Source organism: Calonectris borealis, chromosome 4 (assembly GCF_964195595.1).
Source record: "Calonectris borealis chromosome 4, bCalBor7.hap1.2, whole genome shotgun sequence".
Lineage (NCBI taxonomy): Eukaryota > Metazoa > Chordata > Aves > Procellariiformes > Procellariidae > Calonectris > Calonectris borealis.
Genome location: NC_134315.1, coordinates 10,935,565 through 10,952,815, shown reverse-complemented (window position 1 = coordinate 10,952,815; position 17,251 = coordinate 10,935,565). Strand labels below are relative to the sequence as shown.

Below are 17,251 nucleotides of genomic sequence, written 5' to 3'. Positions count from 1 at the left end.
TAGTGAAAATTAACAGAAAGATTTATAGAAAACTTAATTAGAGAAGTATCTGTATATCTACTAAACTCACTCCACATTTTAAAAACAATACAATGCTAAAGAGAGATTTTAAAATTGTGATTTACAACATAAAAATGGTGTATTCTTAATTTCATAATACAGCTTATATAGAAAGTCAACTTAAATACTTATACTTACAAACTTTGTCTCTTTAAAACCTCATTGAATCCTTAGAAGCATTATTTATCATATTTCACTGCAAGATTTCTTAGCTCAGAAGACAACTCATTAAACTAAATCCCTGTTTTCTGTTCGCTTTAGACAAACAAAACTTTATACTTACAGACACTTGACTATCAGTAAAAGTTTTCTCCATGTATAAATAGTTTAATAGCTCATTGTTAGGAAACAGTCCCTTCAACTTTATTATTATGTTCTTTCTGAACACATATTTACTTCTTCCAGAGTCCAGTAAAAAAATGAGGCTTCTCTGTCTGTTGCCCTATCAACACCTCTCCCATTCTCCTCCCTCCCCAGCACATTCTCCGCCCTCAATACTGGTTCTGTATCTTCTCATCAAAAGGAACAGGCAGCTTTCAAAATGGTGTTTAGGCAGGTCCTGTGTAACAATAAAGCTTCTGTAAAGACAACAGCATGCTGCTGAGGAATCTGCTAATGTAAAATGCATTCGGTAAGGGCCTACAGGACTCTGTCTAAAACGTTTGTCCAAACTTGTTTAAGCATTGAGTCAACATCGTTTTCTCCTCCAAAGTATTCTTTTTTAATACATTCCCCTTTGATCAGTATAGTATCTGAATGAACTAGGTCATCAATCCCTACTAAAAATACTTAAAATATAATCTAAAAATACTTTGTAAAAAAAAATTGTTAAAACTTGTAAGACTCACAGCAAATTTCTTTCAGTTCCTGGCATGTAGGTACGTGTCTCGGTATGATTACAATCACATGTATGCATATTATGCAATCTATCTCATCCTACCAAAATGCTCCCTGTTCTTTTGAGTAAGCAGGGCATTGGCATTTACAAGGATCGCGTTCCAAGTGAAACATGATTCTCATAATTTTCAATACCACACCTACTCTCCAGACAGACCAGCAAGATCTGTGCATTTTCAGAAAGAAATGCACACACTTTCTGCCCAAGAAATAATGCTTAAATACCATCCTTCTGCAGTCCCTTGGTCCAGATGGAAGTAGAGGATGGGATTTTTACTGTATTTTTTTAAGTATCAGAAGAACAGATGAAATGTTTTGATGATTTAATATTGAATAAAATCAGTAGCTCATCTACTAGAAGCTCCACAGGTAACTTTTTTTTTTTTTTTTTAAACTTCATTGGACTGATAAATCCATGACGACAGTGAAAATTAAATGGTACTATCTCCTAGCCAGAATCCCAGCAGTTTAAGCATGGAGCAGAGTCAGAAACAATTCACGGATAGCTACAGTGCTATCATTTGTGCCATATGTATTCTGTGATTATACTCTAGAAATATTAACTCAGTTCATTCAATAAGGCCTTAATTCATTCCCTAACATTAACCAGGACTCACAGAGCAAAAATCCCTCCTTAGCACGTGAGATGACAAAAAGACACACCAGGTAACAGGAAGAGCAGCCGAGGGAGGGCAGGAACAGAGATGCATGAAACCAGTCACCCAGTTCTTCATTCCCACCCAGGAATTGCATGGGCAGTCTGTTTTGCAGCAAAGCCCTAACCAGGAAAGCTGCAGGTGCCCTCTCCCTCAAACATCTGTAGCACAAACAGTAAATGCTCGCAGAGCCCTCAGCAGTTACACTGTGCTAGGAGATACTATGGTCAGCGAGCCCTTTACTTTACAAACAAACAAGTTTACACCAAATGAAAGGTAACGCAGCTTCCTGCGCCGAGAGTACAAACCATAATCCCACAGTTAAGGAGAAGAAATGTCCATCCTTGAGTCTAAGAACATAATCAGTTCAGAACATGGCTTTATCAAACCCAGTATTATGTTTCCAGTAGTGGCCACACACCGACGGTAGCACAGGGCAACATATAGGACATTTCCCTGATTACATTATCCCAGACTCCAGGTCTTTTTTAGTCTTCAGGAGATTTGCTGAATCTGGTGTGGCTTGTCTCCCTAATAATCCCCAGTGGCCCTCTTTTCCAAATACTTGTCCACTTCCCCCCCAGGACATGCAAATTTCTTGCATCCACAGCACTCAGTGGCGAGGCGTCCCACAGACCGACTCACCTCCTGCATGAACAATCATTCTGTTCTGTTTGTTTTGCTCTTGGCTCCAGCTACCTTTAATTAATGGTGCTGACTTCTTGTCCCGAAGGAGACAGTGAGCAGTCAATCCCAGCTACTTTTTCTATGCCACCCATGATTTTGTACTCTTTCTTACGCCTTTCTGAATCTTTTCTACTTCTAATATATCATAACATTTTTGAAATAAAGAGACCAGGTATGGGCAAATCACAGATGTATACAATGGAATCATTATGTGGGTTTTTTTCTCTATTCCTTCCATAATAATTCGTAACACAGGATTTTATTTCATTGCTACTGTAGTGAGCTGATGTTTTCATGCAACTCTCCCTTAAAACTCAAAGACCTTACTTCTGAGAAGAAGTCAGCTCAGAGATACATGTATCATTTGATAGATGAAGCTATGGCTATTTTGCCTCATTTGCATTGCTTTACATTTATCTGCATACATTTTCATCTGCCATTTTGTTGTCCAGTCATTCAGTCTTGTAAAAGCAGCCGGCTCTCATCTTCAGAGACTGCTCTTGTCCTTATTACCTTGAGTAACTTCACCTCACTGCTCACCTTCTTGGGAGGAGCCTTAAAAGATGCTCTTGAGTCAACAAGTGTAACATAAGAAACTGAAGCAAAGGCCAGCCTTAAGCGGCAAATAACTCCGGGTTTCAATAACAGACCCCAGTGCAGTAAGCCATTATTCTGCCTTAATGTTACATGCCTCATGAGCGAACAGTTTCAGTTCAAAGCAAGTAAGCCCAATTTTAAAAGAACACTAGGTACCAAAGATTATGGAGAAAGACACCCCTGAGAGATTGCCCACCTACCAAGAGTCCCAGTTCCGCGAGCACTGACTGTTTCATCACTACTCAAGGAAACCAGAACGAAAAGAATAGAGCCAAAACCAAGGTCTGATACCTCATATTGCTGAACTAAGGGGTATGAGCCCTCTGTAGCTTCAGGTGGTTACTTTAACTTGTCCACCCTGGCTGATCCTTGTAGTTCCACAAACGTGACTGCATCAGAGACACTGACAGCTTGTGAATTCACCTGCATCCATTTAATCACACATCTTAAGAATGGCAGTACTGGCTACTGACAAGAAGTAAGGTGTGCTACCTGAGGATTTATGCAGAATACAATTTTGTATCTAGTCCCTGAAAGCATACACTGTGCCTCTGGTTCTGTGACAGAAATTGGCTTGTGTTGGAGAGCCAAGCCCAGAGGCAATAAAGCTTGGACAGCGCTTGAGTGGCATGGTCAGACAATGTACTGATTGCTTCCTGAGGGAGAAATTTCTCCATACAGTGCCAACTGTTTTTGCACATATGAGGACTGAATTCCGTATGGAATCCATCCCAGGCAACACTGTTGGTTTCTTCTCAGGCACCGAAGTATGGGATGAGCACTGCCATATGCACCTCACAAAGAAAGCAGAGATGAGATCCAGCTCTCAGCACATTCTCTGACTACTCTGCTTTTTACATGCAAATTTACATAGCAAATTTCTCCAGAATCTGAAATAAAGAAAATAACCCAAAAGCAGGAGAAAACAGTAAACAGTAAAATTACCGAAGTATGGTCATTTTACCAATTGCAATATCAGAAAACAAATCCCATTATTCTCAGTGTCTGGGAAAAAAAAAATCACACAGTTTAACATTCTGGATTTTATCAAGAAATAAGTGTCTCCAATTCATGATAAAGAGGTTACACACAACTGTACTCATCTGTTGACTAACCCCCCTTTGCCACTTTACAAAACACTGTGAAGAGCATAAGAACTTTCCATGATAAATTCTATAAATGTAAGGAAAACTTAGGAGCATATATTGGTAATCTTTTAAAAATAATGGTACAGTATAAAATACCAGCAAAGTCTTAACATTAATGTTAGTGCACAATTTGTGGAAAAAATAAATAAATGTATACTGCTAGCATGATGTTTTCCTTCTTTAGGGAGTAACAATGAATATATCTAAAGTACCTGTTAAGATCACACATGCCAAAGTAAAAGCCTGAAGAAGATTCTCTAGAGTATGCTGAAAAGAGTTTGAAATTCTTAATAGAGCAGTCTAGAGAAATAAATGTGAAGAAATTATGCTCTTGGAAGTCTTTAAGACATACTAAGAATTGATGACAGCAAAAAAAAATGTCTAAGGCATAACATAGGCATCATCCAGAATAAGATGATGGTAACCTACAGACATACTGGCTATATTTATACTAGTCAAATAAATAGTGCCATAAGCTATTGTGTAGTTCCAAAGAAAGCTGGTGCTTTCTGGCCACTACCATACCACCAAGCTCTCCAACCTCCTATCAAGTTGGTTGCATCCAAACTGCCTGCTGGCTATTCGGGCTAACAGTGATGCTAGCTATTAGGGCTAACTTCTAAACCATGATCAAAATCATTTGAGAAAATACACTAGTTGGCCCAGGATGAAGCCACATAAATGACACCTCTAACAATGTGACAGTACAAACATTGCAATCCCCTGCCTGCCCCCATGTCCTGGCACTGTTTCATTTACCAGCACAGGTGTGCAGCCACTATGCAGCTCTCCAGCCAGGACTGTAACAGTCAAAGGTCTGAACAGAGCGGAAGAATGCCTGGCAGAAACCACTGGATGCTTTCAAAGCCTTACCGATCAGCTCCATGACCACATGTGCTACAGTAATTCGAGGTAAAGAAATCAATGTTTAATGTCATGACTAACTTAGACTATTTAAAGCTATATATTACAGTTCAGCAAGAGGGTTTGAGCTACAGTTGAGACTGTAAAAATCACTAAGCACACATCTTGCGCTTTGCAGTGTTTTAAAAGCTGACCCCTGCTGGCACACTCCGCGAAACAGGACCTGTCATTCACTGCTACTCCAGCGAGCAACGCCAGACAGCTTCTAGCAAAGGGAAAAGAGAAACAAAGAACCTAGGCTGTGGTCACAGATCCACGAGGCTTCCAAACAGCAGTGTTAGGGGCTGGACTGTGTTAGCATTCGGACTTCAGAATATTTGTATATGAGACAGGAGTAGCCCTTTAAGAAGTCTATTATTAGCATGCTAAAAATACAGAACTACCTTTTACATACAAAAATGGAGATTTTATTCTTGCATGCAGTTTTCTTTCACAACTGGCCTTTTCTCCACCTTCATGAAAGCAGACAGCAAAATTGTCAATTCGTCAATTACATCTTAGATAAAAATTAGGACAAAATACATGCAAAAGATGCAATACTTGAAGGTAGTACACAGCGGAACGTGTGTATACTGGCAGCCCATGGCAAGTTATCACAGCTTAGAAAAATTGGTGAAACCTAAGACAAAAATATACATTATTTTCAAATTTTAAATTCACAATTATAAGTTGAGAATGAAGAGGCCTTTTGATTTAAATCACGTAATTATACTAGCCATAGTGGTGGCGTTGTGGCCATAGTGATGATCTAAGAACGTCAGTAAAGCAAGCTCTGCAGGGAGACTTAATACTTTTTATTAGATCAACTGACAGGGTGGGAAAAGTTTGGGGCATGTTTAGCTCTTCTTGTCTGATTTTCCTAGTATACTAGTTGGTCTCATACAAGCTATTATCTCCCTGTGTAAGCTTTGTCTGATTATTTAAATCAGTCAAACAAAGACAGGTACCCACTTAAAAACTTATTATTAAGTCAAATGAGCATTTAGGGGTTTTTGCCACCCACAGATGCCAAAGCTAATATCCAGCAGAGACATGTCATTCATTAGTATAAAAACCTCATACCAAAGAGATGTGTTATATTCTTTCAATTAGCAGATGAAATGCAAAAATGTTGCTTCAGTGGAATTAACAAAACAGAAAAAAATCAAGCATTATCATCTATAATAACAGCTAATAATACTACATTATTAATGGTTATAATTAAGATAGAACATTCTAACTAAATTCCTCACACTGATTTTTAAAAGGAATATATGATACATCCCAACTTTGAAAACATTACTAAACTCTAGAAATTTGATCCAACAAATGTTCTTTTTCATATAGGATATAGCTTTAAGGTTTCCAAAATGGGATGAGGATAAGAAGAAAAGCAGCAACAGCCACCTTTTTTTGTCCTGATATTTAGTTAAAAGTTTTAAACAGTCTTTAATTTTAAAAAGATCTCTACATTAAAAGATTATTTAACAATACTCAAAGAGCTTGACACTTCTCTGCCTAAGATATTATGTCTCTCAGGATACTATTCTGCCCTATTTTTAACCACAGAGAAATACCAAAAGTACAAGTGCCACAATGATTTTCAGGAAACAAAAGCTCTGAATGTTCTCCTTCGTGAGGAGGAACCTAAATTTGTTGACTTCAAGGGAATACTGCAAGGGTCCCCCATTTTTACAGACCTCAAGAAAAATTAAAATATGAATGGAATGAGCTACAGTTGAAAGTGTTATGCAATCTGGTTCCAAAACTGTTGATGAGTAAAAGGATTACTCTGTTTAATGTAAATTTTTACAAAGGCAGTGTTCTAGTCTCTGCAGTCTCACAGAGTCACTTTTAATGTGTTTATAAATCTACAAACAATGTCTTTGCCAGGACAGAATAGTGCAAGAGGATGAGAGTAGTGGCATTTACCTACAGGGAAGAAAAGTAGGAAGAAAGATAGGATCATGGTCTCTCATTAGTCCAATTATTAAATAATCCTAAATCATGGCAAGTTCCATTTAGCTTAAGCTACACCTTGCAAATATGAACCAGCAAACATGCTATAAAGTAAAATTGGTGGAAATCACAGAATTTTAACATGGTTGTTAATGGACACTATTTCATAACGACAAATAATTCACATAGGAAAATTTATTACTACATACAAAATAGGAACCTGGTCTTAACAAAAACAGATTTCTTGTAATTTAATACAGAAAAAGTTCTAAATACATCTCTTGTGAAAACAACATAATTAAGACATACACTAAACAAGCTAATTTTCTGAATTCAGTTCCAATTTACAAGATAATCATATTGAGCCCTGGTGTGAACAAGCACAATTTCCACAGTGCAGAAATAAAATTGTGTATTTTGTGTTTTGTGAGATATTTTCCGTACCATAGTCGTAACATAACTGCATCCATTAACTTTGCACTCTCATCCTATTTTGATCCCTGCAGATTTAAAATAATCTTGTATACAGCTTCTATTACTAAAACCAGCACCTAGAAGTTAATCCTTCAAACTTCTCTGTTTTCTTCTATGTATAATACAGCTTCTGCAGGTAAGACAAAAATGCTTAAGGAGAGGCAACTATGTCATTACAGCTAATTCTCACCTTGTAAGAATATTGTCTGTACATGTATAGCCAGCCATAATCTAACAAATTAAAAGAAAAAGTGAAATATTCTCTTGCAAACATTGTTTTTATTTATTAAAATAATATATATAAAAATATGTTTTATTCTTGGATAGATTTTAAAAAAAAACTGCAAAGAAATCACGCCACCTTATGGCAGAAGACAGCAAAACCAACAGCTAGTATTTCACACACTACAGCTCCAAAGACAAGAGGAGCAAGTTCATACTTTCACAAAAAATTCAAATACAGCCTTCTTCAGACCCATAAGCAAATGAACAGTGTTCAGCATATGCCCATAAAAGAAACTGCATGGAATCTACTTATACTGCTCAATTTAGAAGACTAAGTTGGATGCCAGCAGGAATCAAACTCACAAGCTCAGAGAAGCATATTCATTTTCAAACTTCATGTTTGGGTTAGTACCTTATCCATTCTGCTAAGATAACTAGAAAGAACACAAAAGCAACTGAATAGCCTATGTAGTCTGTTCATGATCATTATTCTAAAGGTGGAGTCTCTAAGAATTTCCTGGTATTGTTATTTCCTCTTCCAGCAACTCTAAATAGATGGCCTGAAATAATCTAAACATGTACTAACAACATTGTGTTCTACTACACTTAGTGTAACAGTACTTGGGAAAAGTGCTGCAGCAGCGTTGAAGTTAGAACCAAAATCAAAACACCTCAACCCTATTTTACTTTGACTTGTGAAGTTTTTAAAATTCTTCTCTGGGATGGTATTTCTCCTGGTGGCTAGGATATCATTCTGTTATGGCATGCAGAGGGAAAAAAAGAGCTTTCAAAGTGAAAAGAAGTAATTGACAGAGAGCAGTCCACACCCAAATAGCTACATGTAGTAGGGGCATTCATCCAAATACAAACAAATATAGGTTGTTTCTTTGTCCGATTCATACCGTGACCTAGAATGTAAGTTTCCCTGTCCAAAGTAACAGCTTTAACAATTAGGACATTGGGTAACACAGAGAGCCTCTCAATCCCTCTTGTTGGTGCTACTCAATTTATACACACTAACGAATACTAGCTAAGACACAATGAAAGAAAATTGATTTTAAGGCCAGTAACTATGACATCTTTCTGAAATTAACAGGAAGTACCAAGTCTCTATTTTAATGAATATTTATGCAATGTAAAACAGCTCCAACAACAGAAATTAAATTATATCCTTGGTGTTTAAAACACTCTCTCAAAATATGAGATGTGCACATAAATCTCTATGAAATGTCAATCTGGAAGAACATGGCGTGAACCATGTTTTTCCTATTGCACGTGAACTACTAGCACTAGGCTCTTAGATATTCTGAGAGGATTCTCTCTTACTGTGACCAGAAATTCTGTCAAGACTGGTAATATATAGTAGCAAGCTTTTTTAATTTAGAAGAATCACCATTTTCTGATGAAGAAAGATGTAGCTAGACGGTTCCCAAACAGCTTTATCCAGAGGATCTTGCTCTGTTTGTTAAAGTTATGCACTTACTGTATTAAAAGTTATGAGTGCAAAGAAATGAAAAAGTATTTTCCATGGCTAGAAAAAAAAAGCAAGACACTTAAAAACTTCAGACAACAAGACAGAAATAGACCACAATGAAAAATGTCCTTTAAAACATCTGAGAAATAAGTAATTACAGTTCCTACCTGCATTCCCTAAGCACGCCAGAAGCTCCTTCCATATATTCTGTTCCCTAAAAATCTGGTGCACTGAGCTCCCCTCTCCTTTAGTTCAGAGTCAGTGAAATTCCGTTCTTCCTACATTTTCCCATGGCAGGAAACTCAGAGTATCTCCTTCTTTCCTCCTCCCATCTCAAATGCTTTTTAAACACCACCTTCCCATTTAGAGGAATCAGTGTGCCACATTCCCTCCCATGCTGACGAGCAGTATAATATGTATTACATGGTTCCTATGCCAAGAGCTCTGCACATATTTTTGTTTCTCTCTAACCACAATCCTTCTTCCAGATAAGCATGATAAAGGGGTAAGGGAAAAATCTTCCCATTCACGTTCCATCACTAAGGGTCAGGTTTTCCCAAGGAAGCACACTAGAAGAGAAGATGTAATGAAGCCATATTCCTACAGCTGGTTGAGGGAGGCTCTCAGCAGAGCAGGAGGAGCAGGTTTTTAAATTCAGATGGCTTTTCATTCCTTGTTTTCACCAAAATCAGTAAGGTTTGGCCACTGAGGCCCAGGCATCAGCTGATGTTATACCAGATAGCGTGAAATAGCGTTATTATATTATACTCAGAAAGACGCAAAATCACCATAGCCAATGACCAACACCAAGCTGATTAGGAATTCCCTTTTCTCAACTGCTGACATATAAGGAGGAAAAACCTATTTAAGTATTTTTAAAAACTTTTCCATACTCAATAAGGCTACATTCCTTAGGAAGTTATGCAAAGAGCCTGGTCCAGCAACAAATTTAACTTCCCAAAATTTTCTCAATGCAATGATCATCAGCTGAACAAAAAAAGAATATGAGCATTTGATTTTTTATATGATATCATGATACAATGATTTCTAAGGTATGATGAACATTTTGATCAGCAAAACTGTATTGTTTTGCTTTACATGACCAGCTGTGATGGGTAAAATAAATTCAAAATTCCTCACAGAAAGAATGGCCACTGCTGGCATCAATGTAAGCTATTAAAGAAACACTGAAAAAGTCAGGTGATACGTGAAATCTGTATTCCCCTCACATAAAAGTCATATGAAGATTAGCAACTTTATTACACTATAGATATTTCTTTCTTTCTTTCATTAATGATCAGCATTAACTACTGTAAGTTCCTCTCTAGGACTCACTTCTAAGTTTAAAGTGAAAGTTAATTACCTCAAGGTCATCCAGAGAACGAGTAATACTAAATCGCTTAGATCTTCCAAATGATCTTCGAACAGAAGAACGCGGGGGAGGAGCCTGATTTAATCCCACTGGATGTCCAAATTTTGCACCCTAAACAAAACAGAAAATATATATTATTATTTTACTTCTTTAATTTCAGTACATTGCTGATCATAGTGACAGCATCTGAATTTTAAGCATTGGTAGGTACAGAATTCCAAGGAGGAGGATTTGCAAACCTGTAATAGGACCACAATTTCAACACAAGTTGGTCACTTGCAAAGCCCCTGTAAAATCATGTATTAAAAACATTAAAGTTATGACTTTTCTAATCTCAAATCAAATACCATAAATATTCAGCACTAAGTTACTGTATAAACATGAGTCATCAGTTAGGTTGCTAAAGTGTACACATGCTACGTGTCAATATTAGTAGACAGAGCTTAATTAAAAGCAAGACAATCCCAGCTCTTTACTGTCTTAGCTGGACAATATTTACAATGACAAAATATTTGTTCTTTCTATAGGAAATTACCACCCTAGAAATCATCTCTAGAATCTTTCTCCACACTTAAAAATCTTACTTTCACTCTTTTTTTTTTTTTTAATGCTTGCTACTGTGAAGTCCAACTTTTTAAATCACACAGTACAAAATGCAGGAACTTCTGTCCTGAGGAAAGAAACTACCTCACTTGGATATTCCATGACTAGAATTGGTGCTGCAATAGTTAAATCTAATGGCTTTCTCTTTTCCCCATAATCATACTCTTTCTCCTCAAAAAGTCACCAGACGTCAGTTAAGCTACAACTCAGCATGTACATATCTAGTTTATGCCAAATGGCAAAGTGTAAGCTTAAACCTAAGAGTAGGCACACAGTCAGTGACTGGTGCTAAGCAGATGTACATAAACTCACTACATTATGAAAACTTGTGATTTTGTGCCTGAAATTTTGGATTCCTTTCACTGTAACATTCAATGTGGGGAAAATTCCTCCCTGTCTTCTGATGCTTTTTCATTTCAGAAAATAACGGAGTTTAATTGAGTAAATTTTCTTCTGTTTCATTTCAGCATCTTTCTTCATCACAGTAAGCTTAAAAATATATTTATTAGTACTTTCATAATTGCTTATTGGCAGCTTTGTAATATTTATTAAATTTTATATTTGTATTTGTTTCTTCCTTTGGGCAAATTGCTGTGCTCTCAATTCTGAAATATTTTGGTGTCCCTTTGATCACTTGTTTGAAAGTCTATCTACATCACATTAACCAAAAGAACAATCATACATTTCACATTCTTATAATCTCATGCTAACAACCACTCATACAAAGTCGAGAAGAGCATCGAGAATATTATACAGCCTCCTTACTGCAATAAAAGACAGATACCAACAGTAGATGTCTGCCTGTTTGCTTATTCCTATGGAATCAACACTATTCTTTAGTAACAGGGCTCTGACTGCCACCAGTATTCACAACAGACTCTGTTTACAAGCTCATAGAAATGTCAAGACGTAACACAGCACACAGGAATCTGGATCCAAAATATGTAGCAGGGTTCATCACTGCAACAGGCTGAGACTCTAGCTTCTGCAGTATTAAAAGTGGTCCATTTTTATATGAAATCTCCTTCCCTCCCAATTTTCAATTTACTAAGGGGTTTTTTTTATTGGCTGAAAAGAAAATTGGGCAGGTTCTGCCAAGGAAAACTGGAAATCTGGCAACTGGAGATTAGCGTTTAAGGTTTTTAAGAGAGCATTTAAAAGTGCAGTATAAACAAGCTAAGATGGCTTTTGCTAAAATAATCAACTAAATGTGAAGACAGGAAAGCTGCTCTCTGTAAATGTTCACAGATAGCACCCACTAGAATGAGGACAGTTCTGAGCCACTTAAAATCGTCTCTTCATGCAGGCAGGTACCATTAAAGTGGTTCACACTTGGCTCATACCTTTCTGTCTAAACAGAAAGCTTATATGTAATGCAGTAATCTATGTCAAACAGTGAGCTCCACATTAACCCCTGACTAAATTCAGCAATATCCATTACTATTACTGCATAACATACCAAAACACTGACATGGCTCCTCCTATATGAGTATGTTCCTGTTAAAGCAGCATGAATATATGTGTACAACTGCTAGGTTTCACCATTAGTCAAGTATGACCACACCAGTTTTGCAATTTTAAAATTTTTAATCTGTGAATTAGTGAAAAAACTATCAGACTACGAACAGCTCAGTAAATTCTAAGGCTAGTGAAATTAATTACATCATTAGTGCAAGTACAACGGGCATTTTGAAACTAATGAAATAGTTACAGTATAGATTCTGCTTAATGGTCTTTCATGTATTTCTCAAAACAAGATGCATCCCTTGGAGGACTTCATGTTTCATAAAAGAAAACTGGTGAAAGGAAATAAAGGGAAAAAAACTATCAATAGCAGTCATATTTATTTTGAATAACGAATACATGTTCACTTTTCTTTCTAATTCAGCCCAAAAAGAATATAAACTGTCCAGTATATGTTTAAATAGCGGAGATTGCCGTATATAATTTTGGGATATTAAGACACACAGCTAGAGAACATACACTCAAAAAATTTTTGAAACAGTAATATTACAAATTGAAGGAAGAGGAACAAACTGCCTGAAGACAAATCTAATTAGATTCCACTGAGAAGCAGATTCTAGATCTCCAGATGCCCCATTTTAGAAGTAAATACTGCTTACCTATTTGTGGTCAGAAACATAACAAAGAGAAAGAGGGAGAGTGGACAAAAAACACTTGCAAATTGTGTGGTAGTAGAAAAGAGAACAGTAAATTAGTATCCAATCAAAATTTTTGTTTAGGGTTTTTGACATTCTTATACAAAACTCACTACTGAGCCCTGGATGGAATGGTAAAGATAAGAGCAGGAAAAAGAAGACCCTGAGAATAAAACAGTGCTTAAGAAACAATTACAAAATATAAAAATTCACTGAGCTAACCGCTTCCCCAACCCATTTGAGTAACAATTGCAATTAGGAAAACGTTTTCAACTGACAAAAATCTCTTCCTTGCTCTGAAGAATCAAATTAATAATCTAGGAAATTAAGACATTGCTAAAAAAAGACTGCAGTTCACGAAGTATTTAATTTCCTGGTAATGGTGCTGAGAAGTCTCCCTTTTCATCTTTTTTTGACTCTATTCCAGACATTCAAACTATGAAGGCAGACCTCCTTCTGCAGATCAATTAAAAAAATTGCCTTGCATACACACACGCACACAAGTAAAGAAAGAATCACATAGCTTAAGCAAATAGCAACATTTTGGCAAATGTTTTTCATGGGACTGTAAAGAGCTGGAAATAAAAGCATCCATTCCAAGAGAGAACAGCCATTGCAACTAGAATGTACTAATCAGCATGGCTAAAGAAATTCACAGTATTTGAGCAAAGAGAAATTGCTAGTGCAATGACTGATATTAATGTAAATTTTGCAGTCTGTTAGCCATAAAGAAATTATTATACTTCTAAAAGCCTTTATTACACTATTAAACAGATATTAAAAAACATTAAATGAGCCTAAAAAAATTTCAAAACAGTACACTATATGACCAACAAAATGCTATTTCATTCACTATTAGCTGCCAAACTAAAACACTGAAATTTGCTACATGAACATTGTGAGTTTTTTTAAGTACAGATTGCCCATAAGCCCTAGAACTATTTACTATCATATCTTAAAGATTCTCTTCTGGAAACACTGTGTTGCTGAATCTGTAAAAGAAACTCTAAAAATATCTAGATATTCAAGAAAATCTAAGAAATCTATCACAAAACAGTATTAGAAACTGAAGTCCATCTGATACTTCACTAAGTGTCTTCATTTTAGGAATCCAGAAACAGAAAAGCACAGAAATTTGTGAAAACAAGTTGATTAGCGAAAAGCATGTGCTACAGCACTACATCCTCTGCATTTTGCAATACAGATACTTTCAACCCTGTTACTACTATCTATTGTGGTGAAAGTACAAAAGAACGTATCTCTAAAAGCCTTTATCCTGTTATGATTTGGCAGGTGGAAAGGAAAAACAACAAAGGATTAAAGGCATTAACACACTGATGCTCTAAAAAATCCATTCCTTTTTCTATTATTATAACAAAGTAAAAAGTATGAACTAGCATGGACTGAAATACCAGTTAAATGTACAATCAATAAGAGAAAAAGCAGGACAATGAATGGGTCTGCATAATCTTTTTTTAATATATGACTAGATCACTCCTTTTCCTTAGGCTAACAGGAAATGCCAAGTGCAAATATGTTCCCCTGAAATAACCATTAATCACTGACAAAACTATAGTCTTTCTCTCCCTTCAAATGCATTTTTTTTTTTAATTTAATTTTTAACCTGCTTATTTGGCCTTGTGGATGAGCTAGCTCCTAATCTACTTGACAAGAAAAGCATTAAAAACAAACATCACCAGAGGACGATTGATAAAGCAGCAGTTTGTGAATGTGTCCAAGTGAGAACAGTTTGTGTCTGATAACAAGAAAGGTGTACAAGAAAAGTACAAATGAGAAAGTGGAAGATGTACTTCATGTATTAGCAAGACAGAGGGAGTGAAGAAGCAGGACTCATGTTAGACTGCAAATGGAGAGACAGGAAGAATAAAAATGATCCAACACAAGGTGACTTGCACAAATCTAGTTCTTTAAAGACAGAAAGAAAAAGGATGGGCTCTTAGAAGTAATTTTAACTGATAAACAAGTTAGGCAGTAGTTCCATGTAACATTATTTTCAGCAGCTGTGCTAGCTTAAGGACTTTGCATGTACTTCTGACCACAGATGCCAGCTCCCAAACTGCAGCAGGCCGCACCCTCGACTCCACTAACAATAAACTATAGTTTACAAAATGAAATAATCCTGTTTCTAACACAGATCCTCAGACAGTCATGCCAACACAACTGATAATGCTCACTGCCAAGTCTGGCCTGAGCGTCACAGGAACTCTTTAAGTTGATACTACCAAAGAAATGCAATGTGAAACTATGATAGTCAACACGACACTCTAACCTGGAGCTTGAGTGCACAGAAGCAAGTTGATGAAACCTTATCAATTATTCAGAATCCAAAGAAACCAAACACCTTCAGAAAACATCTTCAATTAGCTTAAAGAAATTCCCAGCTATAGCATGAGCTGTATCATGCTCTTTCATATTCTAGCAAATGCACTTATCAAATAGTATAACTTTTTAACAAATTGTCATACATAACAACCTGAAATTTCCATTTTGTACTACATAGTCTTTGTGTCTCTCTACAGTTAAACATATATTGTCCTCTCATCCAAATATCTGGATATAACTAATAAAACAATGAGATTCCTCTCCCCTGGTACAACAGTTTTAAAGCTGGAGGAGCAGGAAGGAGGTAGCAAGGAGAGGACACTGGCAGCTCTTGGAGTACAAGAGGCTAAGGAAGTGGGAGATTTTTGCTAGGTGTTCAAGCATCCTTGACAACGACAAAATACAGGGAGCTGGCAGCAAGAATCCAGAAAGGGGAAAAAAGGAAAAAGAAAAACTGTGAGGCTTAGGCCAGCTTTACAACATCTAGCAAATTTAATCTTTTCATGGAAAACACACTACAGTTTGTGACCTTGAGGGGAAACTAAAGGGGCTGAATCTTATGGGGCAGAGATTTTGGCTGCTGTGTGGAAGAGCAGGAAGAGGGAAAGGTAAAATATAAGAAGGGGAGCTAATCCAAAATGTTAAAAAAAACACTAACAAGCCTGATCATCTACATTTACAGAAGGATGCTTTCAAAACTGTTTCACAATAAAAGCTAATCTCACAAGATTCACAGGCACGTGAGTGATATAATATTTTAAATGTTTGAGGAAAAAAGCATAAGAAAGTAATTGAATGTCACGAACAAAGTTATAAGAGCTCTAAAACAAAAATATAGTTACTGGTATGTGGTAATTTTGTTAGAAATTGTTTCCTCGTCCTGTTCAGGTGGAACAAGTATACTATCCTCTGTCCTGACCATTTAAGATAATACAAAAGGACCACGCACATGCTAGAATGGTCACATAGGACCGCTTGCCAGCTGGATTAGGAAAATTCACCAGAACAACAGCTTGGGGAGTCTTATACAATCCAGCTAAACCATGCTTGCAACAGGAACAACCATCACTACCCAGATACAACTGGCCATCCTGCTCCAGAGAGTCAATTCCCCAGGTAAGCATCTTCCTATACTAAAAACTCCAATAAATTAGATTCTTTTACCAAAAACTCTGATTATGAGTGTCTGTACAACAAGTGTCAATTTGAGTACTGATTTCTGATTAATTGCCTCTAAAAGGGACGTAACAAAAAGAGGGTGCTTATATTCACAGATTTTATTGCAAAAAGAAGAAGGAACAGCACCATTTAAAAGGCCTCAATTTAAGGAGCTCAACTAATACGAAAGTTACTATGTTCTATATGTCACAGAGCTTAATCATACTAACTATAAAATCATCAAACTTTAATTTGTCCTACTCCTATTTCCAGCTATTGAAGCTTTTCAAAACTCTCACTGGCTTTAGGTTTGACTCCATGACTTTGTATGGTAAAGTGCATAGTAGTTCAGAACACAGATACACAGATTATATAATTTGAAACTTCTGTGGATATTCAAAACATGCCAAATTTACTCTCGGATGTTAAACAGCAGAAGGGTCAGTCTGGAGCGGCAGTTCATCTTTACAAAAAACGCAGGTTTAAGACTTCAGAAAGAAAGTTCCTTATTTAGACCCCTTTGAAACGGGATGGGA

General features: G+C 36.6%; 1 protein-coding gene across 2 annotated transcripts in view; it reads right to left on the bottom strand.

Annotated features, from left to right (window-relative positions):
* The window catches only part of RGS12 (regulator of G protein signaling 12), an 89,768-nt gene that overhangs the window by 55,165 nt on the left and 17,352 nt on the right, over positions 1 to 17,251 (bottom strand). For both annotated transcript variants that reach the window (XM_075148636.1, XM_075148635.1), the window contains one exon: positions 10,444 to 10,563. In XM_075148636.1, the coding sequence (XP_075004737.1) occupies positions 10,444 to 10,563 (120 nt within the window). The remainder of the gene's footprint in view (positions 1 to 10,443; positions 10,564 to 17,251) is intronic.